This window comes from Myotis lucifugus, unplaced genomic scaffold (genome assembly GCF_000147115.1).
Source record: "Myotis lucifugus unplaced genomic scaffold, Myoluc2.0 scaffold_338, whole genome shotgun sequence".
In the NCBI taxonomy this organism is placed as follows: Eukaryota; Metazoa; Chordata; class Mammalia; order Chiroptera; family Vespertilionidae; genus Myotis; species Myotis lucifugus.
The window spans coordinates 190071-206245 of NW_005871386.1; the positions used below are offsets into that span (position 1 = coordinate 190071).

At 40.7% G+C, this 16175-nt stretch overlaps 1 protein-coding gene across 2 annotated transcripts in view; it reads right to left on the bottom strand.

The window, feature by feature from the left end:
- Window positions 1–16175, bottom strand: part of AAGAB (alpha and gamma adaptin binding protein) — a 47560-nt gene that overhangs the window by 6775 nt on the left and 24610 nt on the right. The window contains exons 6-7 of one of the 2 annotated variants that reach the window (XM_023764589.1): window positions 4773–4855; window positions 3831–3924 (exon numbers count right to left, since the gene is read on the bottom strand). In XM_023764589.1, the coding sequence (XP_023620357.1) occupies window positions 3831–3924; window positions 4773–4855 (177 nt within the window). Of the gene's footprint in view, window positions 1–3830; window positions 3928–4772; window positions 4856–16175 lie in introns of both variants that reach the window. The other variant, XM_006101066.3, reaches the window with a different exon arrangement.

A 16175-nucleotide genomic window follows, 5' to 3' on the forward strand; every position in this document is an offset into this window, starting at 1 on the left:
CACTCTTTTATTATATAGGATAGAGGCCTGGTGCACAGGTCGTGGGCCGGGTGGTTTTCCCTGAAGGGTGTCCTGGATCAGGGTGGGGGTCCCGCTGGGGTGCCTGGCCAGCCTGGGTGAGGGGCTGATGAGTGTTTGCAGGCTGGTCACACCCCCTTCAGGGTGGGGGTCCCTACTGGGGTGCCTGGCCAGCCTGGGTGAGGGGCTGATGGCTGTTTGCAGGCTGGTCACAACCCCTTCAGGGTGGGGGTCCTCACTGGGGTGCCTGGCCAGCCTGGGTGAGGGGCTGATGGCTGTTTGCAGACTGGTCAAGCCCCCCCGCCCTGAGTGGGGATCCTCACCCATGGAGGTTTGGCCAGCCTGGGTGAGGGGCTGATGGCTGTTTTCAGGCTGGCCACACCCCCTTTAGGGTCGGGGGTCCCTACTGGGGTGCCTGGCCAGTCTGGGTGAGGGGCTGAGGGCCGTTTTCAGGCTGGCCAAGCCCCCGGCGACAGAAGCTCCCAGCCTCTCCTTTTTTTCTTTTTTTTTTTTATTCTGGGATTTATTTACCTTCTATAATTGAAACTTTGTAGCCTTGAGTGGAGCTCAGAGCCGGCCAGGGCGGGCGGAAGCTTGGCTTCCTCCATCGCCAGGGGCAACCCAATCCTCCTGCTTGCTCCAGCTCCGTGGCCAAGGCCAGCTGAAAGCAGGTATCTGGGGTTTATTTATCTTCTATAATTGAAACTTTGTTGCCTTGAGTGGAGTTCAGAGCCGGCCGCGGCAGGCAGGAAGCTTGGCTTCCTCCATCACTGGGCCAACCAAGCCTCCTGCTTGCTCCACCTCCATGGCTGCCAGCCACCATCTTGGTTGGGTTAATTTGCGTATAGTCGCTCTGACTGGCTGGTGGGCATGGCTTAAGGCGTAGCGAAGATATGGTCAATTTGCATGTTTGTCTTTTATTAGTGTGTGTGTGTGTGTGTGTGTGTGTGTATATATGGAATATAATGAACAAAATAAACTAACAAAAGAGATCCAAGACATGGAAGCAGGGAACAGAATGATGAATCTCAGAGGGAAGAAAGGGGAGGGGGGCAAAGGAAGAGATTAATCAAAGAACTTATATGCATATATACATAACCATGGACATAGACAATAATGCAGTAGGCTTTGCAGAGGGCAAATGTGGGGTGAAAGGGGGTCAAAGGGAGGGGGAAAGAGTACATTTGTAATACTTTCAACAATAAAGATAAATTAAAAAAAATTTTTTTTGAAATAATTTTAGCTTTATAAAAAAGTAACAAAGCCCCAGCCAGGTTGCTCAGTTGCTTGGAGCATTATCCTGAACACCAAAAAGGCTATGGATTTGATTCCCAATCAGAGCACATTTGTAGGTTCAATCCCTAGTCTGGGCCATAGAGGAGGCAACCGATCAATGTTTCTCTCTCACATCAGTATTTCTCTCTTTCTCTCTCTCTCTCTTTCTCTTTCTCTCTCTCCCTTGTTCCTTTCCTCCATCCTCCCCTCTCTTCCTCTCTCTAATAATTAGTAAACATATTTCCTTGGGTGAGGATTTTTTATTTTTATTTTTTAATCTTCACCCAAGGATCTTTTCCCATTGATTTTTAGAGAGAGTGGAAGAGAGAAAGACAGAGAAATATCAATGTGAGAAAAACACATTGATTGGTTGCCTCCTGTAAGAGAGGAGCCTGCAACCAAGGTAGGTGCCCTTTATCGGAATCAAATCCAGGACCCTTCGATCCACAAGCTGACACTCTCCCCACTGAGCCAAACCAGCTAGGGCTTGGGTGAGGATTTTTTAAGTTGCAAAAATAGTATATGCCCTTCACCCACCTTCCCTCAATGTTAACATCTTATATAACCACGTTATAATTATAAATGTCAAGAAGTTAATAATGGGGTAGTGCTATTAACTAAACCACAGACTTCATTCAAATTTCATCAGCTTTTCCACTAAAAGCCTTTTTTCTCTGTTCCAGGGTCCTACACAAAATTGAGCTGTCAAATCTCCTTAGACTTCTCCAATTTCTGACAGTTCCCGAGTCTTTCCTTGTCTTTTATGACTTTTAAAGAGTCCTGGTCAGTTATTTTGTATAATGTTCCTCAATTTGGGTTTGTCTAATGTTTTCTTATTATTAGATTGAGATTATGCACCTTTGGCATAAACAGCACAAGTGTGAGTGCCCGTTTGGTACAGACCATGGGGAGATGATGTCAGTATATCTTATTACTACTGGTGAGATCATCTTCATCACTTGAAGTAGTATCTGTAAGTTTTCTAATATAAAGTTACTATTTCCCCTCTGCAATAAATAAATAACTTAGCAGAAATGCTTTTAGACTATGCAAATGTCATGTTTCTTCTAAAATTTTCATCTATTAATTTTAACATCCATCAGTGGATCAGGCCTGCAAACAACTATTACTGTGGCATAAAGAGAAAGTAGAGATTATAGTAGTTCCCTAACAAAAGAATATTTATAGTTATTTCAACTAAGCTCCTTGGCTTTCGGGCTTTTGGACAGCAGACTAGATTCTAGTTTCAGTTCCAGGACCTTCTTATTAGATGCCCTTAGGTGAATTATTGAACTGCTTTGGGCCTCACCATCATCTCCATAAAATAACTTCTCTGCCAAACTTAATTACAGTGGGGCCTTGACTTACGAGTTTAATTCGTTCCGAGACTGAGCTCGTTAAGGAGCTCGTTAACTCAAATTACTCTATCAACTCAATGCAAAAAATCGGCCGAGAGACAGCTGGTATCTCAAAAAACTCGTTAGTCGGGACACTCGTAAGTCAAGGCCCCACTGTACCAGGTGAGAAAGAGGATATATAAAAGAACTTTAAAAGGATGTGAAAGGGCTTATAAGGTTACTAGAGGCCCAGTGCATGAAATTCGTGCACGGGGGTTCCCTCAGCCCAGCCTGCACCCTCTCCAATCTGGGACCCCTAGGGGGATGTCTGACTGCTGGGATCGGGCCTAAACCGGCAGTCAGACATCCCTCTCGCAATCTGGGACTGCTGGCTCCTAACTGTTCACTTGCCTGCCTGCCTGATCCCCCCTAACCCCTCTGCTTGCCTGCCTGATCGCCCCTAACTGCCTCTGCCTGATCACTCCTACCTTGACCCCTTGCTGGCCTAATTGACCCTAACTTGCCCCCCTGCCAGCCTGATCGCCCCTAACTTGCTCTCCTGATGGCCTGATCGCCCCTAACTGTCTCTGCCTTAGCCCTGGCCTAAGCCTCAGTCTGGGCTCCTTCTGTGGGAGGAGACCTGGCGGATCAGGGGAAGGCGCCGCCCCCATTACCCCGCTGCTGCTGCCACTGCTGGCCTGAGGCTGGCCCTTCGCAGCCGCGCCTTGGCCTTCGCAGCCATGTCTCAGCCCTTGCAGCCGCTGTGGCTTTGTCCAGAAGGACATCCGGAAGGTCTTCCAGAGGACATTCGCCCTAATTAGCATTTTACCCTTTTATTAGTATAGATATTATTCTTGATACCATCAACTCTAACTACTGTTAAATACTATGAAAAAAACTGTGTAATATGGAGATATAAAGCTGTTTCACCACCTGGTCCTGTCTATTTTAGCTAGATGATCTGAATCAAGATCTTGCTAAGAGAATCAGAGAGAAAAATGATACAGATTTGCAATGTGTTTATTCTTCCTCCTTTTTCTGATAGCCATCTCAAGGCTCACATTCACTTTGGGTTACACTATCAACTTCCTTCCCTTGCCCATATATAAAGTCAATATTCCCCAGATGATTTATTTCCTGATACATTGGCTATTCCAAATTCCACAGAGCTGTCTCTTAGCAGCCAAAGGAGGAACTTACCCACAATGCTATCGACCTGAGCATCTGCTGTATTAGCTGCACCACTCCGACGATCCAGGAGGGATTCAGTCCTATCTGCTGCTGGCAAACGGGGCTGCTGTTGAGGAACACATACAACACACAAGCAATACTTTAATAGCAGGCTACTTCAGAACTAAATCCAAAAGGCTCACACTTCCACCCATGGGCTGGCTTTAGAGAAGCAATATTAGGGGCTAGAGACAAGGAGAGATAAAGAAGGCTCAACATCACATAAAAAAATAAATGGCTAAAAATTCACTAACTTAGGAGTATTTTCCTTAAAAAAAAAATTAGAAAGTGTCATGATTTTGCTACTATTAAAACATAGTGGTTTTTTTTTTAAGATCCATGCTTTATTCGAAATGTGAAAATGAACACGATCATATCATAAACAGCTCAGAGACCGATGAAAAAGATGCCTGGAAGCACAATGTGGCCCTAAGGTGCCCTTGGTTCCAGCATGTCGACCAAGGTAAACTTGGACCAAAGTCCTTGAGGACAGAGGGTTGAAATCAGCCTATTAAGCTCTCTGAGGGCAAGGACTTTGCCTCAGATTTATACAGGGCCTTGTACATGGGAAGTACTGAAAAAGAAACATCAATTTTATTTTATGTTTAAAGATCTGGAGGCAACTTTATGCCTCAAGGAAATCCTCGCACTTTTTGAAAAGCACGCTAGCAAGAACACATGAAACCACCCAGATTGCAAACATCTTGAAAGGCTCACTGCTCTGATGCTGAACCAGCCTCTCTCACAGGTACCAGGCACAAGAGGACTGCTGTAGATTCTCCTTTTATCTATTTTTAATATTCTCTGCCACTTCTTAAATGAAAAGGAAAAAATAATAAATGATGTAAAGATTCATAATGACAAGGAGGAATTAAAGTAAAAGAGGAGAAAAGATAAAGGCAAAATCTTTACCTCTGAGTGACACGGGTCTGCTGATCCAATGCTATGGTTTGCTCCAGCCAATGAGCTGAGAAGGCCAAAGCCTTGGTTCCTATCTGAAAAGAAAAAATACAATCACTGAAAATTTTAACTTACATTTTTAGTTGTTAAAATGACTGTGATGATGAAACAATGGCTAATTCCTCACTATAAAAGTTCTAACTGTAAAACATAGTTTTTACCAATTACCATACTATCTAAATACTGAATAATTTTCAAAAATCAGAGTATTAGTCCAAGTCAAATATAATGACAGAACCATTATAACATATCTTCTGTTTGTCAAGATTAACAGCATTGATGTTTTAATAGTCACTATGAATTAGTAATATCCCAGTGTTTGAAAGTGAAGAGGAACATGCATGCCTTTTTTGAAAAACAGCTCTAATTTTGATATAAATGAGCTACTTGCAGTTAAGGCCCCTGATACTCTCGATATTTGTATTTACAATGGAGGACAAATCTAGAGCAGAACGTCTAGAACTGATGAAAGTAAAGGCCCAAGCCCTGATTTGATAGTGTTCCCCCAAACCACCTGGCACTTATTAAAACTACCCCAGTATTCAGTAGGCAGTATTCTCCCTACTTCCAATGGAGGCAGAATCTCTGAAACAGAGGACGAGGAATCTGGACTTTTACCAAGTACTCCAGGAGAGTGTTAGCATCAGGGACACTGAAAACAAAACACTGCCACAGAGTAAAACATGAAACCCACATCTCAAGAGTCTAACAGTATAGAAGTCAAAGAACTCTCTCAAAAAAAGACAACTTCCTCCAACCTTGCCTTTCCTCTCCCTAGCTCTGCTCTCTTCTCTCTTTCAACCACCTACAAACTTCCCGTGTCCTCTCCCCTGCCAGGCGGAACTGCTGTCAGAGGCTCCGTCACACACAGGTATCAAAGAGAGCCGCGTGCATCTCAGCCCTCCTTCCTTTCCCCTGGGGGAGATTTGCCTTTTCAACAGGGACAAAGCCAATGTGTGGCCTCCTGGGTCTAGACTGCAGCTTGTTCCAACCTGACCTCTCACCACATGGGGAGTTGCCTGCCTCCCTACTGCATGTGGCTATCAACCCGGTACCTCGGCTTTGAAGGCTTCAATTCTGAAAGCCTGCTGCTGCCCTGCTGCTTTTCCTGCTCCACAACCTCACCTGTGGCAGCAGGGCCACAGGTGCAGGTGCACCCTGGAGCCCCTTTCACCTCCTCGTCCAGCTTGCTCATTCTGGGAGTAACTCTCCAGGCCAAATGCCTGGATGTGCTCCATCCAGGACCAGGCACTGAGGTTTCAACGAGGTAGGCTGAAGAGGCTGAGAAGCAGTTCCATATGGTGTCCCACACTGATGGTTCCACTAACGAGGGAGATTTATTCAAACAGCAACATAATTCTTTCTTTCTGGCCAATGTGCTATAGACTTTACAGCAGTTGTATGCAATTGTGCAATACTCAGACTGGGATTTCACATGTCTTGAGGATACACAAGGGCTCTTATAAAGTACTTTAGGCTCTTTGTACAAATGGCATTATCTGAGTAATAGAGTACTGCTGTAAGAGAACACTTCTATTACTGAAAATAACTTGGATTTGGGTAATTTTCAAATCCAATTCACAAATCTCTCCATATTCCAATTCCACAGCTTATGTTTTTCCACTGTTGGGCAATATCTGACCTTGGCAGGTCAGATTGCAATCCAAGAAGAATGCCATCTTGGGTATGTTATTAGACCAAAGCAGTCTATTTAAAAGGTCTCATTCCTTCAAATGGCTGCCGCGAAGGAGGGGATCTGGGATAGGCAGGAGTTAGAGGGAGCTAGACTCGTCGCTGAATACCGTAAACTTTTCATTTCATGTTCATGTGTTTACTAGTCAAAGAGATTTGTTGTTAATTTAACGATTATGTGCTAAATGTATTTACACAATAAAAAAATGAACGTCCCAATTTTTCAAAATTATGAAAAAGTCAGAATAGTGGGAAGAGAAGTGGGCTAGGTAAGAAAGCCTGGATTTCATTCCTGGCTCTGCCTACCAGTGCAATCTTGGACAAAGCAATCAATCTTACTGTGCCTTAATTTTCTGTCCTGTGAAATAAGAGGGTTGCTATACATGATTGCTAAAGTCCATTCTGCTCTAGGAGTTAGTGATTTTATAAAGTAAAGAGGCATTCTTTATCTTCTCTTGACAGTAACTTTGAGTTGGCTGGGCTTAGATATTTTTAAAAATTACTTAATAGAGAGAAAAACAAGAACGTTACATTTCAGAACCCTTCTAAGGTTCGTACTCCGCGGGAGCCGTCTTTAACTCGGTTCATATAGATTTGCGGTGGAGTGCGGGAAACGTGTAAACTCGGGCCGATTGTAACTGCGTATTACCAAATATTTGTTTGTAATCCACCCTTTTGGTGGATGGAACAAAACCAAAAGACAGAGCCATCTTATATTTTGGCGGGAAATTCACCCCACACCGGAGTGTTAATAGAGAGAAAAACAAGAACCTTACATTTCAGAACCCTTCTAAGGTTCACAGATGACTGAATTTATAATCAGGTTCTGGGCTAATTAAAATAAGCTGGAAGGACTTTTGCTCAGTATTTTCTTATACACAGTGGAGCATTTAGTTAACAAGAGAGTTCACTATGTTCTTACTGCTTATATTTTAAGAAAGTTTTACGCATAAATTTTCCCAATTAGTAAAGCAATTCATGTTTGTTTATCCAAAGCTGATTGCTCAAAAATCTTGGCTTTTACTTTACACATTTACAATTTTAAAGAAACTCAGTTTTGCTTAGTTTGTTCAATGTTTAGCAAAATTCTGCCCATGTGCACCCTCTGTAAAGACTATTCTTCTTATAGAAAAGGATTACACAAATCTTCCCTTGTTTGCCAGATTTTTCTCCACCGATTCAGGGCATGGAAATGCCATCCTATTAAGAAGGATTTATTCTTTTAGCAGGTAGTTGTTGAAACTGGCTTTAGTATCTATGATTTTATTGATACCACAAAATACTAGAGTAGGAAGGAATAAATTAATCCACCTACTCAACTGATTCTTCTGGAACCTCAGAGCGGCGGAAAGGGGAAGTTGTTAAGTCATTTATTCTGAAAGGCATAGTAAGTATATTAAACTCTGGTTATGAAAACATCCCATTCAATTTCAGTAGACTAGTAAATTGGCACCAGTGGAACAATAGATAAAAATGACAGTACCATGAAGGAAAAAATCCAGTGGTGCTGGTCATGAGCATAGAATTCTTCCAGGAAGTGTCAGAAACAAAACCAAAGCCTCTAGAACAGTGATGGCGAACCTATGACACGCGTGTCAGAGGTGACACGGGAACTCATTTTTTTGGTTGATTTTTCTTTGTTAAATGGCATTTAAATATATAAAATAAATATCAAAAATATAAGTCTTTGTTTTACTATGGTTGCAAATATCAAAAAATTTCTATATGTGACACGGCACCAGAGTTAAGTTAGGGTTTTTCAAAATGCTGACACGCCAAGCTCAAAAGGTTCACCATCACTGCTCTAGAATAAAGATTTGAAATGGGAAATTCTTAAACCTTGGGAGGAGCTTTTCTTATTTTAAATGAAAGTTTCAAAAAAACTATAATATATGAAATTACGTGCATATCTCTTTACAAATCTAAAGGCACATGGTTATTTTAGAATAAAAATTCATCTCACATAGAAATTTTGACATGCATTCCATGAGACATCTAGAGAATTAAAAACCTAGGCAAAAAGGGAAATTTTAATATGGGGAATGGGCAAAGTCATTCTTTAAAAAAGTATTTTTTTCTTCTAATTTTCTTTGCTCTCTCCACTAATTTATCAAGGCAATACGATAAGCATATAAATTTGGAGATAAAGGCATGGATTTGAATCCTAGTTCTACTACTTACTGGTGGTCCTGTACAAGTTATGCCCTTGTACCTCAGTTTCTCGATTCATGCAGAGGGTATACCATTTCTTACCTTGCAGAACTATTATAAGGGTTAATAATCATAATAGCTAACATGTACTGAGTGCTAACTACAGGGTGGGCCAAAGGTAGGTTTACAATTGTTCATATGGAAAATAACACAATAATTACTTAATTAATAATTATACAAGAATAAACTGTTTCCTGTACTCACAACTGTAAACCTACTTTTGCCCTACTCTGTATGTGTAAGCTAACTTTCTCAGTACTAAAGATGCAATGCTCCTTTAATCCTCACAATTAACAAAATATGCCCTCTACACACAAATAGAAATCAACTTTTATCTCCTTTATTTTGTTATCTTCTTTACAGAGGGTTTATTATTCTTTTTTACAGAGTAAACTGTAACTTAGAGAGATTAAGTAAATTGTCCAAAAACACACAGCTAGAACCTAACATGAAATCCAGAACTCTCTAATTATCAATTCCTCTTTCCATTAAGCCCAGAGATAACATGTAAAGAATAAAAGTTGAGACAGTCAATGCTTAAGATACAAATATTGGATATGACACAAACCGGGGTCAAATGCAAAAATATGTCTTTTTATTCACATATACCGTAGTTCTCTTTCGTCCATAATCCTTCATTATATCCCTGGTTTAGACTGATTTCAACTAAACTAAGCTCAGGACTGAATAATTAATCATATACCACTTTAATGCTTCTCATTAATTCCAGCCCAGCCCCATAACTCCTGGAGGCATTAGTCACATAAAACTAGTGGCAGACAGGTGGTTAACCCTTTGTACACCATAAGCGTCTATAGATGCAATTAAATTCAAAATATCGGGGAGTGTGGAGATGGTTTCTGTTTTGGACCCATGGCAGTTAACTGGTTAAGACTCACTATCCTTTCACTGTCCCTCAAGTGTACCTAAAAAGGGTTTTTCAAACCAGCACTACTGACATTTGAGGCTTTGTTGTGTGTGTATGGGGGTGGCAGGGAGAGTCCTGTGAACCTCTGCCTATACCCACCAAATGCCTACAGCACTGCCAAATGTCCCCAGAGTTGGGGGTGGGGAAAACACAACATTACCTCCAATTGAGAACCACTGATACAGATCTACTAATGAGGAAAGGAAATTTTTGGCTAAAATTCTCAGGTTTTAAGTCATTTCTTGAAAATATTTTCAATGAAAAAAGAGAGTAAAAACATTTAAGAGATTCCATCTTATCTCCTGTTAACATAAATATCTCCCCTCTACTCTGGAAAACTTCTACAGATGATTTTAGCTCACAATCACTTCTACCTCAGTGCCATTTGCCTTTTATGTCCTTACTATTCAATTAGGCCTTGAGAGAAATGCTAGCATAGGTACTTGTCTGAAGTCCATCTGCCATCCTTAACTATATTATAAATGCCTTGCACACACAGACAACACAGCTCCCAGCAGAGTGTTAAGTATACAGCAGAGATGCTGAAATATCTGCTGACAGCCTCATATGACAGAGGTGCAAGCATTAGCTAAACATAGACGTTTTTACTTTAAACTTATATATACTGATCACAATATTAAGAATTTCCGTAAACACAGCCCCAAAATGCCTTAGATGACCTGTTATGTATTTTCTGTATTCATATTTCAGCTTTTATTTCCTTAAAGCCACAATTATTTGGCATCATCTTAAGAAGTTCGTTTTCCCCATATTTTAAGGTTTTTCACATCCCCTTTCATTCCCCACAAAATATTTTCGTTTCCACCCATGTGATAAACATGATCAAACTTACCATAAGCACAACTAAGATATTTCAACTTACACAGAAAAGCTGTACCTATTTTTGAATGGTATTTTTAAATCACACCATACTATTTACATAAAAACTTATTTTAAGCAGTGCTTCATCAGAAATGATTTCACTGATATCAGGGAAATAAGCCTATACTTTTATATCACCTTTCACATCTGCTTGATAAATTGAAATGTTTTTAAAATAAAAAATAATTAGAACTGATTTATTCTTTTACTAAACTACGGCTTGAAAAGGGTAAAACTTCGAAATACGTTATTAAAAACAGCACTTATTTTGAGAAATAGGCTGAAACACTGCATTTGGTTCTGGACTCTGGAGACGTGGATCTGGGCTCTTCCTATGACATTGGGGACACCTGCTCAACAAGTCAGGAACGTTTCTGCCAATCCTTGAGCACATAATGAACTGAACCAGAAAGTAATACACAGTATTTTCTCTCTTTTTCCTGATGGTAAAGGATTTTTTCATTGTAGAAAATTTGGAAAATAGAAAAAGTATAAAGAAGAAAATTTTAAAAATCCCCAAAGATGCCAATTAATACTTTGGTGTGTGTGTCCTCCTAGTGTTGTTTTATAATATTTTTATTTATTTCCGAGAGGAAGGAAGAGGGCGAGATAGAAACATCAATGATGAGAGAAAATCATGGATCAGCTAACCGGGAATCAAACCATGACCTCCTGGCGCATATGTCAATGCTCAGGCTAGGCTACAAATCCCCCGCCCCTTTTTTTTAATATATTTGTATTGATTTCAAAGAGGAAGAGAGAGGGAGATAGAAACATCAATGATGAGAGAAAATCATGGATCAGCTAACCGGGAATCAAACCATGACCTCCTGGTGCATATGTCAATGCTCAGGAGGCTAGGCTACAAATTCCTTTTTCTTTTTTTAAAAATATATTTGTATTGATTTCAAAGAGGAAGAGAGAGGGAGATAGAAACATCAATGATGAGAGAGAATCACTGATTGGCTGCCTCCTGCACACACCCCACTGGGGATCAAGCCCGAGACCCAGGCATATGCCCTTGAACCGAATCGAACCTGGGACCCTTCAGTCTGCAGGCCGATACTCTATCCACTGAGCCAAACCGGCTAGGTCCAGGCTACAAATTCTTAATAAAGTGAACTAAACATCAAAATGAGCACTGTCCTTTCAAAGGTCTCGTAAAGGAAAACTTTACACTACTTCTAATAATGCTCCCATTGTGAAATCCAATCTCCGGAGTCTGAAGCACACTCTTGAAAATTCTCAAAGGAATGTTTAAAATCAAAGCAAAATATCATTTAGAGCCAAGTGTGGGGAATAATGAGAGCAATGAAACAAGACTTTATGGTAAAGGAAAAGATAATTTATCTTATGTGTGGTTCACAGCCATCTCTAAAAATAATTCCAAAGCAAGACTACCAAAAATGTTTTGCAAGGTGGCTGCAGAAGGAGGCCTGTACGTGCTACCACAGTGACTAATCTGAAGAGATTTCCCATCATTCATTTGCTTATGGACAATTTGGGGCATTATTTCCTAAAACAAAGTCTCACATTTGACTCACACATTTATTCCCTTCCAGCTTCTCTAGTTTTTCACAATTCCCTCTTCTCCTTTTTCTCTTACAACACAATCCCCCACCCTGCACCAAATTATGCCTTCAGTATATGTCTTATTTATCTTAGTTTTGATGATAATATTCAGAGTTAGACAGCTGTCAGAGATTACTCAAGTAATTTTTCAGTTCCCCAATATTAGGCGTTGGGATAAAGAGGAGCAACACATTCTGTCTCAAGGAACTCAGATCCATAGACTATAGCTTTGGTATAATTCTACCCTATCCTAGGGAAACTGGGGTCCAGAGACATGATGCCATCTTCCCAAGATCACCTAGCAGAGACAGACCCCACTAGAATCCTCTTCATGAACCATTCTTCCTCTAATTTGATATTTTATTTTCTGTAACACTAAATTTAAATTTTTATTTAATCATTTCTTACTCTCTCTTTTTAAAAAACGATTTCTATTATAGGCATTAGCCATCTACTGTCTCAGGAGAGTAGCCCAGGCATCAGGTAGCCAGACAGATCTTGTGTTTTTGGCACTCATTTCTTGCCACTGCTCTGTACATAATTGCAAATGATTCCTTAAACTGGAATCTGGGATTTCTGCCACGGTATCTTGTTACCAAGTAAATTCAGGGGAGCATGCATTAATAGATAAATAATTCTTTCCATTTATAATGGGAAACAAAACTATCATAAGAAAGAATCATTTCTACTATTAAAATCCCACTTACTCCTTACCCACCTGCATCACTGGAGATTAAACTATTATGGATAAACATTCTCAGGGCTTTAGAAATACAATCTCTACAATTATTGTTTACCACTGAGGGACCAAAGTCACAACTCTAATATTTGTTTAGCCTAATCCCTCTTTCACTGATTAGAAACAATAGAAGATCACAGAATTTCCTTCCTTGTCCTTCACTCAGGGGTGGTATTTGCAAAAAGACCCACTGAATACCTGAGATCTGTAAGTACAGACTAAACCCCTCATGGCCCTCCCTCATCAGTGCACAGGTGACAAAGCCCAGATTGGGTTTTTGGGTAAATTAAACTGACACTGCTACCCTCCCATGTGAAACAGTGACAACTTCCTTTGAAAACCAAAACAACGCATCAGACTTCTTTTCTTTTCCCTTAAAATCAAACCTTATTATTTACCTAGTGCTCCCAAGTCCAAGGCAGGCTGAGCATAATGCCCAGACCATCTAATGAAAATAAAGTATTTTGCAACCAGCCTTTCTGGCGTACCAGATAAATAAAAAAAGAAGTTAATCTCAGTGGAGATGAGACAGGTGAGGAGAATCAACTTTTAAAATCTGTCACATTTGGCATAAAGCACTGACCCACAGTTTCTCCTTTCATGGTGATAATAAGGGGACATTATCAAATTATATAGATAGACCCAAATAGTAGTTCTCCACAGCCATAAGCCCGGCTCTAGCAGGGACTGAGGGTAACTCAAGTAGGCAGCTGAAATTCTATCCACATCCCTTTTCTTGAGCCACAGCCAGACTTTCAGGTCTAGGAAATGTAAGACAAGACAGCATAGGAGAGGTTATACAGTGAGCAAACTGATGTGGATGGAGACGTCTAGAATGCATAGCCCAATTGTAAACACTCCTAACCACTTCGTTTCCTGGACCATTTTGTTATGTCTTTAATGCGTATAACGGAAACTCTGACTTCCCTAGAAGATTGACCTTTACAATCAATACAATGATACCTGGGGATTTCCTCTAAGATAGAGCTAAGTATCTGCAACCAGATCCAGTGTTTCTCAACCATTTTCATCAGACCCCTAAAGAAAAAACTTCCATTTCCGTCTCTATTCATAACCAACACTTCTGACACTAGATGTGTGGGTTTTCCACACCAAGAATTCTCCAGTTCTCGGAGGACACCAACTGGGTGTCCTACAATTTAACTCAATTCTGCCGCCCGCCCCCCCCACCCCAGGTTAAGGGCAAGGTCCCACTAAGCTGTCCTCTCCCCCACCCCACTTCAGACACCAAGTGCAAGTCTCAGGTTCTCACCTGTACCTCTGATCATTACTTCTAGTCTGTCTCATTAAAATCTTACTCATGCCAGAACACCTACGCTGATGGGGTTCTATAGGGATGAACTCAACTAGCTCTGCCAATAATTTCCCACGCAGCCTGGGTAAATTATTTAACCACTGTGCTCATTCCTCTAACCAGCCAATAATGTAAATCAGCACACTGTAATGGAAAAACACACAGCACTCCTGGTCAGGAGACCTGCCCTCGGGTCCCACCTTAGCTACTGACTCACTGTGAGAATATAGGCAAGTCCCCTCTCCTTCCTGAGGCCTCATTTTCCCGTCTGTAAAAGGAAGATGTCATACCAGATGCATGCATGGAGATTCTACATTCTAAAGGCCTGTGCCTAGCTAGTTCACATATACTAGCATACCAAACAAAACAATGCCCCTTATTAAATTCTATAAAGTTCAACAACATGTAATTCAAAGAACAGCCAGTACAAGACTTAATAGAAAAACCATTGCATAGAAAAATACTGGGAAGGAAAACATGATTGTTTTCCAAGATAAGCCTTTAAAGTTTGGGCTACATACCTTCCTAACTTGAATTAAATGTAAGTGTCATTCATGAGAACTATTGTAGCCCCTTTGTGAGCCATATCAATTTTCTGCCTGGATCATCTTTTAGTGTAATGTACTCCATAAATTACCTCCTGCTATGTTCAATAATGCCTTCATTTTATTTTTAAGCTTTAGGGAATGTCCCTAAGTAATAGCAGTCTAGGATTTGGGAAATCAAGTCCATATTTACCCTATTCATACCCTAACTACAGATTCCAATTAAATCCCTTCTGAGCTTTGGTTTTTCCAAACTTAACCTACACTAGACAATCTCTATTTTCCCATCTCCTTGTTCACTTCAGCCATGTATTCCCATGGTCATACCATAAGACATTATTATTACCAACTAGAGGCCCGATGAGATCACCACAAAAGTAAGTGTAGTAAATAAAAAGAACCAGGGACTCAGCCCCTGGACATTTCAAATTAAGAGGATAGGGAGAAGAGAAGGAGCCAGCAAGAAACTGAGAAAGAATGATCAGTGAGGTAGGAAAGCCAAAAGTACAGAGTTCTAGAAGCAGAAGTGGGATGTTGTCAAGGTGAAAGGAGTGATCAGCTATGCCAGATGTAGAGAAAGAGAAGGGAGAGAGGAAAGAAGGAAGGGAGAGAGGAAGAAACGTGGATTTGTTGTTCTACTTATTTATGCACTCATTGTTTGATTCTTGTCTGTGCCCTGACCAGGATCAAACCTGCAACCTTGATATATCAGGACAAGGCTCTAACCAAGAAGCTACCAGGCCAGGGCAAATAAGTTTTTTTTATGTGTGTGTGTGTTTTTAAATATATTCTTATTGCTCTCAGAGAGGAAGGGAGAGGGAGAGATAGAAACATAAATGATGAGAGAGAATCATTGATTGGCTGCCTCCTAGGTGTCCCACACTGGGGACTGAGCCTACAACCTGGGCATGTGCCCTGGCCGGGAATTAAACCATGACCTCCTGGTTCATAGGTTGATGCTCAACCACTGAGCCATGCCAGTTGGGCCAAATAAGCTTTTCTGAAAATATTTCTCATACATATAATAAGCACCATTGAATATAATTTTATTTCAAGTTGATCCAGTTTACGTACCATACCTTAAAGATGTTTTTATAGTGAAGATATAGTGTACAGCAATGCCTCACTATGATAAATGCTCAACAAGGATTTACTGAATGAATAGGACCAAGCCTCAATTTGAGTTTATTTTGGTAACAGGGAGATAACAACAGAGGGTAAAATCTCCTTATTTTTTTCTAGATCAGAACTTACTTTGAATGCTATCACAATAAAATAATCTCGTATCTTTGCAATTCTAGATCCCTCTAGAAAGACTAAGTAGGCGGGAGAGGGGTGAGAGGGAGGAGGGAACTCTTACTAGGCAGAGGAGCTTCTCCAGCGACGACACAGGTCAGACAAGACCTCAGAAAGTTCAAGAGCCCCAATCGCACTTAACACTCGAATGTTGACCAAAAATTGAGATGAAATA